This window comes from Candoia aspera, chromosome 1 (genome assembly GCF_035149785.1).
Source record: "Candoia aspera isolate rCanAsp1 chromosome 1, rCanAsp1.hap2, whole genome shotgun sequence".
NCBI classification, from domain to species: domain Eukaryota; kingdom Metazoa; phylum Chordata; class Lepidosauria; order Squamata; family Boidae; genus Candoia; species Candoia aspera.
Window position 1 is genome coordinate 229387965 of NC_086153.1, and position 21599 is coordinate 229409563.

The 21599-nt window shown below is 42.2% G+C and overlaps 1 protein-coding gene across 1 annotated transcript; it reads right to left on the reverse strand.

The window, feature by feature from the left end:
* Positions 1-150: 150 nt before the first annotated feature.
* Positions 151-15499, reverse strand: CABP4 (calcium binding protein 4). Its single transcript, XM_063310745.1, has 6 exons — positions 15260-15499; positions 8409-8439; positions 7221-7364; positions 5834-5943; positions 1238-1385; positions 151-179 (listed from the first exon to the last, which is right to left on the reverse strand). The coding sequence occupies exons 1-6, from the start codon at positions 15497-15499 to the stop codon at positions 151-153; spliced, it is 702 nt and encodes a 233-aa protein (XP_063166815.1).
* Positions 15500-21599: the final 6100 nt, after the last annotated feature.

Sequence of the window (21599 nt, forward strand, 5' to 3'; positions counted from 1 at the left end):
ATTGGCACTGCTCCCTGAGATACTTTGCCAGCTTGGATCCAGACTTGGGGAAAGAGAATTTTGCCTTTGGTAGTGATGTTCCTATCTCCAGGAAGTGAAAAAAGCTGGCAGCAGAAACCAGTTCTCTCCCATTATGGAGCATGGCTCTTGTTATCTGGATGACAGCATCATCACAAATTCTGAAAGAGACAGGAAGAGTCAAATCAGTCCCCCACCTGTATTTCCGAGGGTTTCTCATCCTCTTCTCAATCAATACGCCTTCCTCTCACAGGGTCTATTTGATTCCCTCTTGTCCTGGCACTGATTCGGGTATTTGTTGGTAAAAGAGGTGGGGTACGTAATCATAGCTTTCTGGTAAGAACAAGGCAAGTGACAAAAATCCAAAGTATGGTGGGCCTTGCAGAAGAGGGGCAGTGCTATAAACCATCACAGCTACATCCTAGAACATGGGAAAATCAAGATGGGCATTATATCCTATCAGTGTGATAACTCCTTCATGTGTGGAATGGAATGTATTTTGCAAGTGTTAAACTAGTTTCCTGAGATAATTCCCTCCCACCTGCCAAAAAAAGTTAACCTTCTCCTGGTTGTATTTATGATAGATCCTTCGAGCAGCTGCATGTCTTGGTGATCACAGTTACGTTTCAGAGTTGCAGTTCTATTTTACGTTGCATGGAAAAGGTGCTGCTACTTATTACAAAAAGGATGATCAAATCAGGTAGTCATCCTTATCCAACTGTGGAATTTTGAAATATTCTCTGATAAATGGTCCTTATGAAATTGACTGAAGACCATACAAAGCTTCAAGGGGAAACAGCTACTGCCACAATCTCTGCTTCCCTTAAAGAACTAATGGTAGGAAAGGATTCTGTTTTCTTTTTTTTATAATTTCCATTAACTGCATTGGAATGGAAGAGTGCTGGTTCAAACCTGTGCATGTTTTCATGGAGAAAACTGAAAACCAATGATTATGGCTCCTACTGGAACCAGCAACTGCAGTGCTATCCATTTCTGGAAACCTGTGGCTTTTCTAGGTTATTTCTCGAATTGGTAAGCATTCTCTCAACAACCCAGCTGACACTGTCCTGCATTATTTGTCATGCATCTACTGAGCAGCAACTGCATTTTGAAAAATCCCCTCTAACACAGTTCCTCATTTATGGAAAACAGGGCCTGCTTTTCAGAATGCAGTATTTAAGGGAAAGGGGTTAACAAAGTATATGCTGACTTTTCTCACCATCAAAGTCCACTTTTCCATCCCCATTGAGATCTACATCCTGCAGGATCTCGTCCATCTCCTGGGCATTGAGTTGTTCACCTAAGAGGGCAGTCACAGCCTGGCGTAGCTCTAAACCGCTGATAGCTCCATCCCCATCTGTATCAAACTTGAGAAAGAAGGAATTGCCTTGGAATCTGATTGCATTTACTCCCCACTCAAACATCTGTTGTGACACCTGCTCTTTGGAATAACATTTCCCTGAGAGGGTTTGGGCTGCCTACACATCTTGAGATGATATTTAAAAACTCGGCTCTTTCCCCAAGCTCTGGGATAAATTCTTGTCATGCCCACTGGTGTGTCGCTTGTCTTAGCCATGGCATATTGTTCCCTAGTACGTTCAATTTAACATTACTTATTTTTCCTATTTGTAAATGTTGTATTGGTTCAATTGTATGCCATCTAGAGTCTGTGCTGAGCAGGACACCTTTATACATCTAAATTATAATAAATCTTCCTTTGTTTTTCATTCTTCATCTATTCTTCCCATTCCTACCTTCCTCCTCTACCTCCTCTTCTAATGCTTATCCAAACTCCCAAGTCCTGCTAATTTTTTCTGCTTCTCTATCCTAATGACAGACAACTGGCATGAACTTAGATAACTTTTGCATGTACTAACAGCGGCATGAGAACTCCTTTGCTACGTTGAAATTTCTGTACTCGGGAGTGGGTGGGATTTAATGGCAGTGCAGTTTGCCTTCCTACAGGCCTCTCCCTCCCATTTCCTCCTTTATTTCTGAAAAATGAAACCCAAAAAATCATGTTGCCCAAAATGGACATTTGCTACCAAATTTTGGAAGTGCAATCTCAAGGCACTGCAACCACAATTGGGGTGTAGAGGACCACATGTAGTCCATGAGTCACTCCTCTCTGACCAAGAGAACATCTCATGACAAGATTGTGGCTATCATGAGTGAAGAATACCAGCATATTTAGTTACTATGCCATGTAATTAATGATTGTCCTTGGTGCCTTTCAAGTTGACTTATCAATTATTGTCTTGCCACCTGTTCTCAGGTCCCTTTCCTGTTTCATCTGAGCTTAGTTGAGCTCTGCTCTGACACAAACAAGACTAATTTCCCCATCACCAAAAGAAAAGAAAATAACTTGCTAACCATTTGCTTTTCCTTGCCTTGGTTCATCTGTTTGTCTTCCATAAAGACAACACAAGGCTTTTGGAAACTAGCCAGATGTTTGAATGAACTCTGAAGGGACTGTGAGGGAAAATACAATAATGCCTAAGGGAATGAAGTCTTTGGACATGACATCATAGAAGGACTAGCCTCCTGGAAAAGATATGTATTCTGAAAGGCCTGGAGCTATGAATGATGGCATTAAAGGGGTGGTTTTCTGGAAAAAGAAACAGACTTTCTGCTGCACAGAAGCAAATGAGAGAAGAATAAAAATGTATCATCCCACCTCCAGAGTGGTAGATGGACAGGTGTTATCTGAATAACTAAATTTTATATAAAAAGCATTTTGATGGTGTAGTAAAATGGCATCTGAAAAGAATTTTAGGGCCTTTTCCTACCTGCATGTAACCATAGTACAAACATATGCTGGCAACTTTTTTCCTCTGCCACTTCCTCATGACATTGCCTTCAGCTCATCAGTGAGATAGTTTTAAGTTGTCCACAGCAGTACTGGTGTTAAAGGAGCATTTTCCCCTTTAAACTGAGAGCATTCAACAGCATTTGCAAGGTATGTAAACGCTACTACTCTTCACCACCCATTATATTGGAGGCAAAGTCAGGTGACCAGTAATGAATGAGATCAGAGCAGTGTGGTCCCTAATCAGCTTCATTTGCCACCATTCAGTGGTGATCTCCTTAAAGAGCTGGACTCAGAACTGCTAGGTCAGTGCTATGTTGATAGTACTATAAATTAAGCCTGGTCAAACCCACACAGCTTCCTTGCCTCAGCATGAAACAATCCATGTTCACATGCCACTGCCTTTATTTCATTGCCCACCTGCAGCTGAGGCACCCTGAGGACTGCTTTAGGAAGTGATGTTCTCCCTTTTATCCTGCCTCCAGACACAATGTGCAGGCAATGTAGGGTCCATCACTGCACCATGGAAGAGGTGGCCTGAAATGATGTGTCCCATGTCAGCACACCAGTCACTCCTGACAGTTTCCTGTGGGACTGCTCTCTTCCATCGGGTTCCTGAGCTGTTCTCTCACCTCTCAGTCCTCCTCTGTCTGTGAAGGAGACCAACATTCTGGCTCCCACTGCATTATTTTTCTTTTCTTTTTTTAATGGGTTGGCCAATAGTTGACTGATGGACTTAGAAAATGCAAAGCCCTGAAACAGAGGAGCCTGTTTCTGGTTTAATTAAACATGTGATTGAAATGCCTTATATACTTTGGTAGCCTGCCTGGCAGGGACCTCCCTTCTTAGTGGCTACTGCTGCCAGGAGCAATGGCTCTTCATTTCCTCTCCTTGTGTAATGTTCTTAGGGTACAGTGCCTGGAGTAACCAGAGCAAAGCATATGCCTCTTGGAGTGGGCTCTTCACCTGCTGGATGACATTGTGTGGGGCTGGAATTTCAGCGGTGGGAACCTCCAATCTCAGCCCCTAGAATGTTGCATGTTAAAGCTGTAGTGATAGCAGTACAGCAGGGCCTGTTCCAGGTGTGCATTGAGGACATGCTGTGGAGGCAACAAAATTTAGGACACCTGATTTCCTCCTAGCTCTGAAATGGGAGAGGAGCACAGTGAGGCAGCTGTGGGGATGTGACCTCTACGGTCCTTTTCAACTTCTTCAGTGACTCCAATCTCCCCCCCCCTCCTCCTCCTTGGTTATGACAGGAAGAGGTAACAGAAAGGAGATGACAAAGTTCTATCAGCAGACCTAACCGATTTCTGCTGCAGTGCCGTGATTGGTGATTTCATTTTATTTATTAATACATTCCAGTCACAGCACTGTACAGGAATCAGTTGGGTACCCATCTCTCAAACCTTGCCTCCTCTTCCTCCTCCCTCAGCCATTACCCACATTAGGGGGAAGCAAATGATGGATATTTTTTCCATTGGCTGGGAAATCCACCACTCACGGCACCTTATTAAGCCCCACAGTAAACTGTTAGAAGAATACTACTCACTGGCCTCTTTACCAAGGCAAAGTAGAGACTGGCTATATAGATAAAGCAAATCTAGTTTGATGCAGCCTCATGGATTGGAGAAATCACACTAATCTGGTTGTCTGGATGTGTCCTTTGTCTCATGAAGTGTAACAATGGACCAACAGGAAATAAGTTTTCATAGCTCTGTCAGTATGGAGTACGCATCAACCTCATTTCATAAGCTAGATTGTCTCAGCTCTTTGCTGTTCTACAAAGCTATATTTAACAGTCTGTTCTTATCTTAAAATTCATTCCACATTCCAAAACACCTATAACTTTAAGACATCCTATCTGCAAACAAAGAAGGGATATTGGAGATATATGTAGCACTACAGTGGGAGATATGCTTTTGAATATATATTACCTGCCTTTGTGCCTATTCACTTAAAGAGTTTTTCCTAATCAGGTCAGTCAGAAATACATCAATCACAAATAAATCAATCAGATAAATAAATGTTATTCCTGGGTGTAAAGCAAAGGGCACTGCACTAATATTTTCCAATTTGTTAATATTCTTTAACCAGAGCAAGCAGTGGGGTGGGGTGTTGAAGCATTTTGCCAAATATAGTCTCTAATTCTGTGGAGCCAGTATGAAATAAGCGTGCAAGGCTAAAATGAGCTAGATAAAGACGCTACTGACAGTTTAGAAAAGAACAATAGCAAATACATGGGATACTTGTACACAGAGTAAGATTACTTCAAGACTCCCAATTAATCAAAAGAACATTGGTATTTATTCCTAATGATACCATCTTGCTGGTCCTGTAGCCACAGCAATATCTGAGAGGTGATATTTTGTGGTAATCAAAGTAAAACCCTATGGTTCTGAGCTTAGATGGAGGTGCCCAGGAGCCACATACTTTTCAGATTTCCCTCCTGAGAGAAGAAAAAGAAGGAAGATAAATCTCACCTCATAAGCCTCTTCTATAAGGTTGGCAGCCAGTACCAACTAATTTCAGAACTCGAGTGTAGAGAAGGCAAAAAGAAGATATGTATGTTGGATGACATGCAGATTCATACCTTCTCCTGAAATGGCCCAGAACCTTGACCCAGTGTCTTTCCTCCCACTGAGAGTAAGAGCCACAGATTCCATTGCTCTCAATCTTTCCAGCATAGGTTTAGCAGGGTTAGGAAGTGGTACCCCTCTGCCTCAGTTTCTCCCTCTCTATCCTTGGTAAGATTACTTGGTAAGTGCCTTTGTTTACATCATTAAATAATTAAGTGGCCACTGTTACTTAATTCTATTCTGGTAATAAAGTAGCAGCGCAACTTTGTGTGCTGTACTTTCTGGCTAGGGGGCAACCCATATTTCTAACCCAAGCCTCTATTCTTCTTCCGTTCTATAAATCAATTCAGCATCAATAATTATGGAAATATCGTGCATTGGTTTCAGCACAACTTTACATATCCAGTTCATAACGTTCCTATCATACCTCACGGAAGGCGATCTTCAGCTCCCTCACGCCCACCATATGAGCTGTTTCTTCACGCAGTTTTGGGCTCATCATCTCTACAAAGTCCTCAAAATCTACACGCCCTCCCACTGTGAAGAAAGATAACAGGAAATGATTAGTTTGCTTGATGGAAGAAGTGCTTTTGAATGAAGTGGGAGATGATGTTATTAAATATGTATAAACTACTTTTCTGCAAGATATTCACGTGGTTTGTGAGGAACTTAAGAAGGAATGTAATGGACTATGAACATAACTCTGAATCTGATTTACGTCCTCTAAATAACATGTCATGGATATGCCTAAATCTTATGTCATGTAATACTCTGTTCATACACCAAATTTCTCTGCTGAGGAGAACCCCGCTACCCCACCCCACTGCTTCTCACAATTCCTGCACTGATATCTGAAGCAGGAGCTTTACAGAAATTATCATCAATGTTTCCCCTAAAAGGTATTTATAATATGATATGATATGATATGATATGATATGATATGATATGATATGATATATGATATGATATGATATGATATATGAGATGAGATGAGATGAGATGAGATGAGATGAGATAATACAATACAATACAATACAATACAATACAATACAATACAATACAATACAATACAATACAATACAATACAATACAATTATTGGAACTCAAACACTTTTGGAAACAGCACCTGGTATGTCAGTAGATATGGTGGGGATGGAAGGAAATGGAAGCGGAGGAGTGCCATTTTGCATTTAGACAACTGAGGAAGAAACAACAGCTAAACAATAGCCAGGGCCAACTATATAATTCAAATCTAAGTTGATGTTTATTCTTTTAATTAAAAACATACTAGAAAGCCAATTCTGTTCTAGAAAATATTCTTACCCATCATGAACTGTGAAATGTCAAGTCATGCAATCCACTTTGATTTGCGATTTATTTTTGCACATTTATATGCATGTATGCTGGATGGAGTCAAAACATATCACAACCAGAACTTCTGCAAAAGGAACTCAAACTTGAAGATTTGCCACATGTCTTTTACAATCAGTTCTTAATTTTTTTTTAAGCAGCATTTTACACGCTGTTTAAAAACTCAGAGCAATTTTTAATCAACTGCAACTAAAATTATCAACTGCAAATAAAATCAGGACTATACTGGGAGTATGTACTATGCATATCATTGTTGTACGCTGCCCAGAGTTGTCTTGTGTGAGATGGGTGGCCATATAAATGTGAGCAATCAATCAATCCATCAATAAGAAGCTACCCAATTCTGGCATGGTTGCCTCAGCAGCCTTGTCAGTGCCACATCCTGTGACTATTATTGACTATGAGTCTTGGAAGGTGGAGAAGTACATAAATATTCAACTCACTGCGCATTTTGATGTGCTGGGAGATCTCAATCAGCTCCATCTCTGTGGGCATGTAGCCCATGGTTCGCATACACTCTCCCAGGTCTTTGCAGCTGAGGTAGCCATCCTGATCCGTGTCAAATTCCTTGAAGGCATCTAGCAACTCTGTCAGGAAAAGCCACAAGACACTTTGAAGCGAAAGTTCCTGCCTTGACATTTCCCTTCACACTGGGGACTCAGGAAAGGCACATGGCCCTGAGAGGCAAGTGTGCCCCTTTGCTCTCTTACAGCCATGGCCATTCAGAGGTTGCCAAAAACTGAGAGGCTGCCCTTCAGGCTAACAAGCTCAAGTACTCTTTGTAGAGATATATTGCCCTGCTAGCATGTCTGTCATAATCATTCTGACAAATGACATTGTCATGTTGGCTAATCTGGAACCATCATAACCCTTTACAGTTTGCTGGAGACAGTCAATCCTCCAATTCTATGTAGTCTTAACTGTTCATTGTAATGGTGTGATTAGTTCTTGGTGATACTATCATCTTAGTAAACTCCTATCTATAAACTATCCATAAACAATTATAATTATCACTGATTCTCCTTTCTATACTTCATTTTCTTTTCATATAAATCCTTAACAATCTTTCCTCTTTAAACAACAACAAAAAATTTAAAAGGGAAGGCAAATATGCCCTTAGGATAATATTTATTGATATAAACATTATCATAACGGTATTTGCCCCCCCCCTTTTTTTTCTTTTTTCTTTTTTGCAACAGACTCATCTGGCTACAGATCTGGAAACTCCTCGATGATTTATGCATTTTTGCCTAGCTGATGGCAATTCATAATTAGCCAGAATAAATGACAATGGTTAAACTGGGTCTGCCTCGTATTTTTACTTGGACATCAAGAACTATTCATCCTCCATTGGTCACTGCCTCTCTTAAAAGTGTCTGTAATACTGACATCACAAACCAATCTTTGATTAAATCACAAACTAGAATATTCTTTGCTCTGATGCTTTGCTATTTATTAAGTCTCCTCCAAAACTGACACTGAAAAACAACCTAAAGTTACTAGAAGTGGGGACTGGGAACTATGAAAGTACTTTTAATGTATCAGCAGTGGAAAAATGAGTACTGCATCTCCCCCTCATGGCCAAAATCCTAAGTCCATCCCATCAACTTCCAAAAACATTGCCAACTCACCTTCCAGTTCCAATGGGGAAAGCTCTCTCTCCTAGCAAAAAAGAAAAGGAAATAAGGAGGAATTATTTATTTACTTATGTATATCTCATCTTTCTTTCAAAAACTCAAGGCATAGCACACCCCACTTTTACCACCTGAAAACCAGATGATCCCATGTTCAGAGTATTTTTTTTTATCTATTCAATTGTGTCTGATTCTCAGAGTCTGCCTGGACAAGTCCCTGCAGTTTTCTTGGCAAGGTTTTTCAGAAGTGGTTTACCATTGCCTTCTTCCTAGGGCTGAGAGAGAGTGACTGGCCCAAGGTCATCCAGCTGCCTTCATGCCTAAGGCAAAACTAGAACTCACAGTCCTCCAGTTTCTAGCCTGGTGCCTTCACCACTGCACCAAACTGGCTCTGTGCAGAGTATAGGGGAATGTGTAAAACAAGGGATGGAAAATTCATAAGGAACATTTATTATCAGTTTCAGCTATATAAACCAAAAATCTAACTTGCTGAAGAAGCTTTGCCAGAGCTTCTCTATCAGCAGAGAGGAATTTGCCAAGAGAAAAAAGCCCCCTCTGTGCCTATGGGAAGATTGGAGGGGTTCAAATTCCCAAAACAGAAGGCCAGGATCCCCCAGTCTGGAGCTGATTTGGCTAATCCTTCTTACTGTTTTCACCGAAGGAAAATCTCAAATAAGAAGTTCTACAAAGCTGAAAAGCCCAGCAAACCAACCATCTCTCCCTTCCCTCCTGGCTGACCTGAACTGACAGAACTTGGGATACATTAAATGGCAGGACATTAAGAACTGCCCCGTTAACATATTTTAAATCTGTTTTTACATTTACTTAATACAGTTATGTGTTTTGCTTTGTGCCATTTCCCTCCTGAGATTTCTAAAAATAGGCAAGTCTGTAAAAAGTTTCAAAATATTATGGCTTTTCCATCTTGAATGTAACATGTTTATCTACTCATATGTATAATGTTATTTGTTGTCAGTCCAAATTTCCATTTTAATTGGATAAATGTATTTTATAATATGGGTTTTTAATATTTTGTAAATATAGCAATATCTTCATGAATAAATTAAATCTATCTTGCCTACTTAATTTTTTTCCAGATATAGTTAATTCTCAATCTCACAATTATTATGCAGAAATGTATAATATAAAAAGGATCTGTTGGTATTGAAATTAATCAACATTATACATTGCCTTCTACGCAATATACTGAGAGAAAAAATCAGCCACATAAAAAATAAATTGCATATTAAAAGGGAAAGAATGTTTTTGCTTTCTCTGGAATTTGTAACATCACAAAAAAGACTATCTCTATAATGTTTAATAGAATTTACATAAGATGAAAGAAAATCACAAGTGAGCCAAAGTTTTCAGAGCACTTTGAAAGCATCTTAAATGAATAATAAATGAAGAAAATGAAGAAAAAATGTCCAGAATAAATAGCTTCTGATCTGTAACACGGTAAAAAAAGAAAAACGGTTTTTAGCAGGATCCAGGAAGTGAGCTCTTCAGCAAAGGATCGTTACCTTGTCGCGGTGCTGGAGCTTGAGCACCTCAATGATGCCATGAGCTAAACCGTGAAGGGCCACCCAAGACGGGAAGGTCATGACAGAGAGGTCAGACTAAATGCGATCCCTGGGGAAGGTAATGGCAACCCACCCTAGTATTCTTGCCATGAAAACTAAATGGATCAGTACAACCAGAGATATGTTGGTATACCATCGGAAGATGAGACCCCCAGGTCGGAAGATGGTCAAAATGCTACTGGGGAGGAACAGAGGATGAGTTCAACTAGCCCCAGACGTGATGACTCAGCTAGCTCAAAGCCGAAAGGATGGTTAGCGGCCGACGGTGCTGGTGGTGAATGGCGAATCTGATGTTCTAAGGATCAACATGCCATTGGAACCTGGAATGTAAGATCTATGAGCCAGGGCAAATTGGATGTGGTTATTGGTGAGATGTCAAGATTAAAGATAGACATTTTGGGCGTCAGTGGACTAAAATGGACTGGAATGGGCCACTTCACCTCAAATGACCACCAGATCTACTACTGTGGACAAGAGGACCACAGAAGAAATGGAGTAGCCTTCATAATTAATAGTAAAGTGGCTAAAGCAGTGCTTGGATACAATCCAAAAAACGATAGAATGATCTCAATTCAAATTCAGGGCAAGCCATCTAACATCACAGTGATCCAAATATACACCCCAACCACAGATGCTGAAGAAGCTGAAGTAGAGCAGTTCTATGAGGATCCGCAGCACCTACTGGACGACACGCCTAAAAGAGATGTTATTTTCATCACGGGAGACTGGAATGCTAAGGTGGGCAGTCAAATGACACCTGGAATTACAGGTAAGCATGGCCTGGGAGAACAAAACGAAGCAGGACACAGGCTGATAGAATTTTGCCAAGACAACTCACTCTGCATAACAAACACCCTCTTCCAGCAACCTAAGAGACGGCTTTATACATGGACTTCACCAGATGGACAACACCGAAATCAGATTGACTACATCCTTTGCAGCCAAAGGTGGCGGACATCTATACAGTCGGTAAAAACAAGACCTGGAGCTGCCTGTAGTTCCAATCACGAACTTCTTATTGCACAATTTAGGATCAGACTAAAGAGATTAGGGAAGACCCACAGATCAGCTAGATATGAGCTCACTAATATTCCTAAGGAATATGCAGTGGAGGTGAAGAATAGATTTAAGGGATTGGACTTAGTAGATAGGGTCCCGGAAGAACTATGGACAGAAGTTCACAACATTGTCCAAGAGGCGGCAACAAAATACATCCCAAAGAAAGAGAAAACCAAGAAGGCAAAATGGCTGTCTGCTGAGACACTAGAAGTAGCCCAAGAAAGAAGGAAAGCAAAAGGCAACAGTGAAAGGGGGAGATATGCCCAATTAAATGCAAAATTCCAGAGGTTAGCCAGAAGAGGTAAGGAATTATTTTTAAACAAGCAATGCGCGGAAGTGGAAGAAGACAATAGAATAGGAAGGACAAGAGACCTCTTCCAGAAAATTAGAAACATTGGAGGTAAATTCCAGGCCAAAATGGGTATGATCAAAAACAAAGATGGCAAGGACCTAACAGAAGAAGAAGAGATCAAGAAAAGGTGACAAGAATATACAGAAGACCTGTATAGGAAGGATAACAATATCGGGGATAGCTTTGACGGTGCGGTCAGTGAGCTAGAGCCAGACATCCTGAAGAGTGAGGTTGAATGGGCCTTAAGAAGCATTGCTAATAACAAGGCAGCAGGAGACGACGGCATCCCAGTTGAACTGTTCAAAATCTTGCGAGATGATGTGGTCAAGGTAATGCATGCTATATGCCAGCAAATTTGGAAAACACAAGAATGGCCATCAGACTGGAAAAAATCAACTTATATCCCCATACCAAAAAAGGGAAATACTAAAGAATGTTCAAACTATCAAACAGTGGCACTCATTTCACATGCCAGTAAGGTAATGCTCAAGATCCTGCAAGGTAGACTTCAGCAATTCATGGAGCGAGAATTGCCAGATGTACAAGCTGGGTTTAGAAAAGGCAGAGGAACTAGGGACCAAATTGCCAATATCCGATGGATAATGGAAAAAGCCAGGGAGTTTCAGAAAAACATATATTTCTGTTTTATTGACTATTCTAAAGCCTTTGACTGTGTGGACCATAACAAATTGTGGCAAGTTCTTAGTGGTATGGGGATACCAAGTCATCTTGTATGCCTCCTGAAGAATCTGTATAACGACCAAGCAGCAACAGTAAGAACAGACCACGGAACAACAGACTGGTTTATGATTGGGAAAGGAGTACGGCAGGGCTGTATACTCTCACCCTACCTATTCAACTTGTACGCAGAACACATCATGCGACATGCTGGGCTTGAGGAATTCAAGGCTGGAGTTAAAATCACTGGAAGAAACATTAACAATCTCAGATATGCAGATGATACCACTTTGATGGCTGAAAGCGAAGAGGAACTGAGGAGCCTTATGATGAAGGTGAAAGAAGAAAGTGCAAAAGCTGGGTTGCAGTTAAACCTCAAAAAAACCAAGATTATGGCAACCAGCTTGATTGATAACTGGCAAATAGAAGGAGAAAACGTAGAGGCAGTGAAAGACTTTGTATTTCTAGGTGCGAAGATTACTGCAGATGCTGAATCAGAAATCAGAAGACGCTTAATCCTTGGGAGAAGAGCAATGACAAATCTCGATAAAATAGTTAAGAGCAGAGACATCACACTGACAACAAAGGCCCGCATAGTTAAAGCAATGGTGTTCCCTGTAGTAACATATGGCTGCGAGAGCTGGACCATAAGGAAGGCTGAGAGAAGGAAGATGGATGCTTTTGAACTGTGGTGTTGGAGGAAAATTCTGAGAGTGCCTTGGACTGCAAGAAGATCAAACCAGTCCATCCTCCAGGAAATAAAGCCAGACTGCTCACTTGAGGGAATGATATTAAAGGCCAAACTGAAATACTTTGGCCACATAATGAGAAGACAGGACACCCTGGAGAAGATGCTGATGCTAGGGAGAGTGGAGGGCAAAAGGAAGAGGGGCCGACCAAGGGCAAGGTGGATGGATGATATTCTAGAGGTGACGGACTCGTCCCTGGGGGAGCTGGGGGTGTTGACGACCGACAGGAAGCTCTGGCGTGGGCTGATCCATGAAGTCACGAAGAGTCGGAAGCGACTGAACGAATAAACAACAACAACAAGGAAGTGAGCTAGCCAGCCTTTCCTGTTCAATAATTGTTAATAGCAGTTTTATCTTTTGAACAGCAAGGGTCAGTGAGGAATACCAAGAGGAAAACAGCCAGAACTGGGCCACAGAAAAACAAGGGGGATTTTCAACATGTACAGAAAGTTCCAAAGTTTATGGAAATTCAAATCTCATTAAACAAAAACAAATGAAAACAAACAGAGCAAAGACCCCCCCCCCCAAAAAAGATTATTCAGACATTGGGAGGATTATTTTAAAAAGGAGAAGAAGAAGGAGATGTAGTACAAAATTTAGTTGTAGCCCCTGCTGGTTCTACTGTTAAAGTCACATTTTCCCAACAATGTCCTCAAAAGTCCCATCTCTGATTGACATGGAGGAAAGCTTGGATAAGGAGTTGAGGACATTAGAACAACCCCCATACCTACTTCCATCCTAGTGAGAAATCCCTTGCCAAATTAATCTGCTGAAAATTGGATTAAATGGATTGGAGGTCCAGCACATTTCTGCAAGTTTTCACTCAGGCATGTGGTATCTGGGTCACAGGAATCATGACAACCACTAGACGGACCCAAAGGAATATAGCAAACTCTAACTCTTGGCTGCCATCTAGTGGTTGGTCATACCTTTGCAGCCCAGAGTTATGCCTACTTTAATTTACATTCCAAGGAGGTTACACATAAGGATTTTACTTACAACTGAAGCTGCTTCTGATACAATCTGTACATCCTCTCCCTAAGTAGAGACTGCTGAAGTACTCCCAAATAAAAAGACATCTTGGAAATTGCCAAGGACTAGACTGCCCTTTCCCCATATCTTCTCCACCTACTGCTCAAGCTAATGCAATTTCCTGGCCTCCTAGCAAGGCAGCCAATATGGGCCATTTATAAACTGTGGAGAGTTGATTATCTGTGTTCAGGGGATCATCCCTCTGCTCTTTAGAACCTAAGCAGATGCATCCCTTTCCTTGCATAATTTCTGCCTGCTGTGGTTTCTCTGGCTCTAAAGCCTGTGATCATTTGTTGCCTGTTCACTGAAAAATTTGGTAGCTTTGCCTACAGTATCATGAAATGGGCTCAGCAGCGGCACTAATTAATTGCCGATTAGTATGGAACAGAAGAGGAAGGGAAGCTGGGGAGACCCAGTGGGTAACCATATTGTAACTTTAAAAATTAATTAAAATGTAAATTAGTTGAAACCTCTCACAGTGGTTGTGAATATGCATGCATGTTTAGGTAGTGCCCCAGCTGCTTTGTCCTCTGATATCTTGCTGGGCATGTTCTCTCGGTCCTATTACAATGGTAGAACTGCCAGAGTAGACTATTAACATCCAACAGTGAGAGCTGCTTTAGATCAAAGATATGGGAATGGCTGAAAGTGAAGAACCAGAGGAAGGAGTAGGGGGCATCATGGAAGTGAAATCTTGCCTCACTCCTCTAGCACACTGTGCTCTGTAGTGACTACAACAGCAGCAGAGGAGGAACAACATCAAGGAAATCATGATGAAGAGGTAATAAATCAGTGGGTCATGCATATGGCTGGGTGAAGCAGGACCTGTGTCTAAAACTGCTTGACTGACAGGTCAGAGATATAGAGGACCTCCACACCAGTGACCTGTCAGCCAGACAAGTGGCTTAACCCACTGTTCCAAGCACCACCTGCCTACGCTCGCCCAGCCCTGCCTCACTGCATGATAAGATAGAGTCATTAGTGTTGTTTTTCCTGCCAGCACAGAATGCTTGGTGAGAAGAACAAAGACAGGAGACTCCACCGATCCGTCTCCTTAAGTTGTCCTGCATTTCAGTCTGCAAGGAGAGCACCAGTTTCTGGCCTTGTTCTGGTGGCAGAATAAAGATTAGCCCACCATGCTTTTCAGCTGATGGCCTGAAGAATGGCACACTAAGGCAGCTGTGGTGCTAGTCCTTGGTTGGCCTTTTTTCAGCTGTTGAGGGGGGATGGATGTATTAAACCTTGTAGAGATGTGAGTCATCCATTCCACCACTTCTACACCCTGATGCCCCTCCCAACCGGACCCCGACCTTCCTACTTGTGGCACACAGCCGTCCACAGAGCCCGGCATGGTCTTCAGAAAGTTGAGTTTCTGCTCTGCAGCCCCTCACTCACCTTGCCGAAGACAGTGTTGAGGAAAGGGGAATAGGCCTTGACTGCAGCTGCGTGAGGGTCATCCTGATGCTTCTTGCTGTGCTTGGGCTGAGGACCCAACTGGGAGCTTTGCTGCAATTCGGAGGCAGGGCTTTCAGTTTTGCTGTCCTTGGGCTCCCTGTCATCCTTGGAAGGCTGCTTGCCTTCCTCCACTTTGCCCTCGGCCAGGCCCTCTGTCCCCACCGGCTGCTTGTGTGGCATGGATAGGTGTGTCTCCCTGAGATGGGCAACCCTGTATGAAGCCTCTGAGTGTGAAAGCCAAGGTAATCCTCTTAGGCTTCACCTCCAGGAAGGAGCAGACAGAAAGCTAATAAGCGGGGATTATTGTGACAATTTCAGGGCAGGCTTTAAAGCTGCTCTAGCTGTAGGTTCTTCCAGGAATCCCTCTCCAGAGTTCCCATGTGGGATCGACCCTAGCCCCGTGGGAGGGCACGCATGTAGAGCCACGCTGCCCTGGGCATGGGCCTGCCATCTGAAGTACACTCCAACTGAGAAAAGCACTTTTCGAAGTGAATATTTGTAGCTTAGGGTTGAACTGTGGAGTCCTTGGTGCTCTCTGAGCCTTGTTGTTTTCTTGCAGATGTTTCATTGCCAGACTAGGCAATGAAATGTCTGCAAGAAAACAACAAGGCTCAGAGAGCACCAAGAACTCCACAAAAACACTTTCGCCCCCATCCTGTGGTTGAGGACAGACCCAGACCAGCACCAGCATCAGCACCAGCACCAGCCTGAGGGTTGGGACTTGTGCCTGGAGAACCTTCTTTTCTTCAGTCCCAGACAGCCACTTTTCCTTGGATCTAGCTACCAGAGGGCTGGTAGTAACAGTTGGCAGGACACTCCCTTTGATCTCTTTCTCCCTTCTCCCTGTAAATGCTCACCCTTCCCTAGTAATTGTGCATAAGATTACAGCCAGAGTTTTCCTGAAAATAGCCCACTTTCTTGGAGGGAACTCTAGATATTCTCATTAAAAGTGATACCTTCTACCACAGTTTTGAGTTTGTCTGTGACTCTCCATCACTGGAAGGACAGCATTGAACTTACCTTTAAAACAGGGATGTACACTCTTTTTTTTTTAGGTTGAAGCTGCATTCCCTAAACATAATCATTAAGGCCTGCATGGGTTGGGCAGAAGCCTGAACAGGTAGTGCTGGAGCCAAGATTCAGTGGGGATACCCATTCTCTCTGATATACTCTTTGTCTGACACTCTTCTCCATTCTCCAACAGCAAGCTACAGGAAGAGGCAGAAATCTAACATTTAACACAGAGGTCTAGTCTGATATTTTAAACCTAGTGAACCTTGGCTGATCTTTAAAACCTAAGAAGGTTGGACCTAGGTAGTACTTGGATGAGAGACCCCTAGGAAGTCCCAGACTTATTGCTTAGACTAAGAGGCTCTACTATCTATCTATCTATCATCTATCTATCTCATCCATCTATCCTAGAAAGAGGTACAAAGGGGTACTGGAAAATCACTTCTATATTGTTGTCAAGAAAATTACATGATTGTGTGCACAACATTACTAGAAGTCAACCATGACTCAAGGCAGAGTTTGCCTTTAATGTGCCCTCTTACTTAGGGGAGTAATGCAGAATGGCTTGATCATGCTTTTGTATAGCCCATGTTGCTTCGTCACTTCTCCACACCCATTCTGCCTACAGGAATTCCTGTTTTGCCTGCTACTGCTTTTCCTACCTCAAGCTTCACAGCCACATCCACTGTTCTCCCAAGCCATCTCTTCTAGAGTCTCCTCCCAGATCCCTGATGTCTCCAGCCTCCCACATCCCAGCTGGGCGACAATGTTTTCCCACTAATTCTTCCACACCTCAGTTGCTTTTCATGGTTCTGGTTCCCAGTCCTCCTTTCAGATCGGGAAAGCAGTTGTTTCTTCCACATATTTTAGTAAACAAATAAAGCTGCATTATGTTTTTTAATCAGCAGAGGGCACTGCATCACTGAGACCTGAGCAGCACCACCTGTTCTTCAAGAAGAAAATTGCAGAGTTGGGTTTTTTGGTTTGTTTTTCTAATTAGTATGGCTACATAAATGCTTGATTCAGCTCCAAGCAGATGCTTTGGAGGGAATGGGAATGCATACATAGCATCTGTGTGCAACTCTTTAAAGCAGCTGTGTCTTTTCCCAGGTTCCCATGACAGCTGCATATGACAGCCCCACAATCCTGGGAAAAAACACAGTTGCAAACAGGTGCTACAATGCATGCTTTTAAGCACTTTTTCAGAATTCTTTCTTAAAAGAGTTCCACAGCCCTAATAATTGCCTATTTTTTCAAAAAAACAAAATGAAGTTTAAAAAAACAGTAAAATGTACTTATAGCATCAGGCTAGAAACCAGGAGACTGTGAATTCCAATCCTGCCTTAGGCACGAAGCCAGCTGGCTGACCTTGGGCCAGTCACTCCCTCTCAACCCTAGGAAGCAGGCAACAGCAAACCACTTCTGAAAAACCTTGCCAAGAAAACTGCAGGGACTAGTCCAGGCAGTCACCAGGAGTCACCATGGATGTTAACATAGCCAAGAAATGGGGCCATTAATACACTTGGGGGCCCAGTGCCGGGCACATAATCAGGTCTTCATGGCCTTACAAAAGGCCAACAGAGTTGGGGACATCCTGATCTCTGAAGGGAGAAAATTCCAGAGGGCAGGCACTACAGCAGAGAAGGCATGACTTCTAGTCCCTGCCAACCGACACTCCCTGGCTGACAGGACCTGTAGCATACCCAACCCACCAGACCAAATTGGACAGGTAGAAACAGCTGGGAGATGATGGTCCCTTAGGTAGCCCGGTCCCAAGCCATGAAGGGCTTTAAAGGTGACAGCCAGCACCTGGAATTGCATCTGGAAACACACTGGCAGACAATGCAGTTCACAAAGTTGTGGTGTTACGCGTGCCACATATCCAACACCATTTCCTACCTGTGCGGCCACATTATGTACCGGTTGAAGCTTCCAAATGCTCTTCAAGGGCAGCTCCATGTAGAATGCATTGCAATGATCCAGACAGGAGGTCACAAGGGCATGAGTGACTATGAGCAAAGCCTCTCGGTCCAGGAATAGGCGCAACTGGCGCACAACCCGAAGGTGTGCAAAGGCCCTCCTAGCCACAGCTGCCACCTGCTTTTCAAGCAGTAGCCATGAGTCTACAAGGACCCCCATATTGTGCACTGGGTCCTTCTGGGGCAGTGGAACCCCATCCAGAACCAAAGATGGAAAAACCTTGTCACCGGAAGGCCCACATACCCAAAGCCACTCAGTCTTGCTTGGGTTGAGTTGAAACCCATTGCACTCCATCCAGGCCCTTACAGCCTCCAGGCACTGGGACAGGACATCCATGGCATCACTCAGGCAGTCTGGGGTAGAGATATAAAGCTGAGTATCATCAGCATATTGATGATACCTCACTCCAAACCATCAGATCACCTCCCCCAGTAGCCTCATGTAAATGTTAAATAGAAGAGGGGAGAGAACGGAGACCTGAGGCATCCCACAAAGTAGGGGACATGGGCTGGACCTCTCCCCCCTTATCAACACTGACTGGAACTTACCCCAGAGGAAGGAGGAGAACCAGCGCAACACTGTGCTGCCCACCCCCAACTCCCGAAGCCAGTTGAGAAGGATACCATGATCGATGGTATCGAAGGCATCCAGTTGTACAGTTGTGATTTGTAAATACCTCTTTCCTCCTTTCTAGTCGGTTTGGAGTCAAAAGGCCTTGCTCATTTTCAGGATCTCACAATATATCATGGGAAGGTCTATGCAGCTCATACAAGTTACTAACGCCTTCCAAAGGGGGCTGCAGAGCCTAGGGCCGTATGAAATTAGCTGCAGCCCAGGCTGGGCTTCCCTAATTGCATCCAATTAGGACTTCCCTAATTGCATCCAAGATGAGATTCCAAAGGAAAATTTTAGTTTCATTGATACAGTAGCCTCCAGGTTTTCAATTACACACACCTCAAAGCTCAGTGAAATTGACTGCTTTATGGTTAGATCAACAAAGTCAACACCAATTGCACAAAGAACAAGAGAAAAAGGAGTTAAAATGAAAAAGAAGTTACACTACTTTGAGGAGAAAGAGTGCATTTGAAACATTTATTGTGTATTGCATTTGCTTTTACACCCTACATTTTACAATTCTCTGTCCAACATATTTTTCCTGGTTAGATTGAAAATACTGTAGATTGCTTTGAATAGCTCATCAGCAGTTTTATCCTGATTCTTTTCATTATAACAGCTTTTTAGAAAGATCGCATATGTCACAGTATAATTGACTATAATGACATACATTTTAACTAACTAAGCTCCATAAACACAGTATAACGCAGCCAATCTATTGGATTTTTTAAAAGTACACATGCATAGGACTGCATTTCACTTCCATAAAAGTTTCATTGTTGTATACAGCAACCTCTATATCAGCAAATAAACTCCTTTAGTCTTGAACCTGTTTTCAGTTCGTTTCTGCATTTTAGTTTTGTACTGAGGCATCCAGTTGTACAGTTCTGATTTGTAAAGACCTCCTTCTTCCTTTCTAGTCAGTTTGGAGTCAAAAGGATTTATCATAAAACATACACAGCTTACTCAGAAATAAACATAACTCAGTTCAGTGAGGCTTATTCCTGGGTATATAGCAACTTCAACAGACACATACATTTTTGCACGCTAGGGAGATTCCAAGGGATTTTTAGATAATGTTCTGTATTTTTTATGATTAACCCAGATGACCTCCATTGTTTATCTTAACAGAGGAAACACTTTTCAGCTGAAGCCTGGATAAATCAAGTGTTCTTCTTTAATTCTTTCAAAGACTTTGAAGCTTTTATCTCAGTTGTTTAAAGGAGTTGTTTGATAACAAAACAACTTCAGGAGGAGGAGGATAGGTGTTTATAAGAGTAACTGACAAGAGTACCATGTCAGTTAGCTTCTACCAAGGTGCCTATGTAATTAGCAACAACTGTTTCATGAATGCCATTATAAAGTAGATGACCCTATTCCTACTGTAATTTTTATTTTTCTGACCAGCTTACAGCATTTCCCTCCTACAACCATGTATCAGACAGACTTGTGACATACAATAACCTTTCATGCCAAATAACATTGTATGCAATAATAAACTGGTAGCCTTTAAAAGTCACACAACTATTGTTGCAGCTGCAACAGATTTTGACTGTGTTCATGCATTGCACTAAATCATAATTTAGATTTGTTGGGCTGTGACTGAGAATGGTTTATGAACCCAACCACTAGTTTATAACTAATGGTTTGCAACATGCAGTATTGTATAAATTCAGCTAGTTGTGACTTAGTCAATAAACTATGGTTAAACAAACCATCAATTAATTATATAAGTGTAGCAGATTACTAAGTGATGTAGGGGGACTCAATTGAATTAAGTGATTTTGTGCAGTCCTGTTCTCCCTCCCCCCACCCCTTTCATGAAACTTAGTGATTGCTGAATGCTGGGTCTGTGTTATGATTGGATAATGACATCCAAGTAAAGCCAAATGCACATTGCTGAGTACTCAAAGTCATGGTACACTTAAAGCTAGAAACACATTTATATTCACAGTCCTTTAGATGGTAGGGGACCTATAGCCCTTCCGTGGTTGCCCTAATATCATTCTTGGCAGCCCCTGTCCACAAGGCTAATGCAAAAGGTATCAAGGATTTGCTAATAAAATTTTTTATCACTTTCCTGCCTTCCAGATTTCTTTTGGCTGAGGGTGGTATCTCCTAACCACATGGCAAGTTGTGTGTGTTACAGGTACTATATCCAGATTCCTACATTCATTGTATTTAATAAAGGATGGTCATTTCACCCCTTTTTATATGCACGCTTCTGATCATTTGTAAATAGAGTGCTATTTATTCTAATTTAAGAGATTATGGATTAAAGACTTAAGTGATTAGGGACTGTATATACATGTGGACTTACATATGCAAGGCTGCAGTTTAACAGGAGCAGCCAAATTATGGGGGAAATATTTAAGATGGAGGCCACATAATGAGTTTTTACTTTATGAATTTTATCAGCAGTCATGTGTTCTTTTAATGTTATGCTGTAATTATGTGGGATGACTTCGTGAGCTGCCTGGAGTCCAGGGAGGAAGCAGCATATAAAGCAGTGCAATGAACAAATGCGTGTGCTGTGCAAGCAAGCGACCCACCACTTTTGTGGTCCTGAATAATATAAACACAACAAAGACTCTTGTTCCTTTTTTGCCTACAACTAGTGTTAAAATCTTACGTTCAAAAAGTATTTCCTGACAGCAGATAAATTTGTACCAGC

Coding starts and splice junctions, on each gene's coding strand:
- CABP4 (XM_063310745.1), bottom strand. CDS start 15,499: ATGCCACACAAGCAGCCGGTGGGGACAGAGGGCCTGGCCGAGGGCAAA. Junction 8,440..15,259: donor TCAACACTGTCTTCGGCAAG/GTGAGTGAGGGG, acceptor CTTTTTTGCTAG/GAGAGAGAGCTTTCCCCATT. Junction 5,944..7,220: donor CCAGCACATCAAAATGCGCA/GTGAGTTGAATA, acceptor CTTTCTTCACAG/TGGGAGGGCGTGTAGATTTT.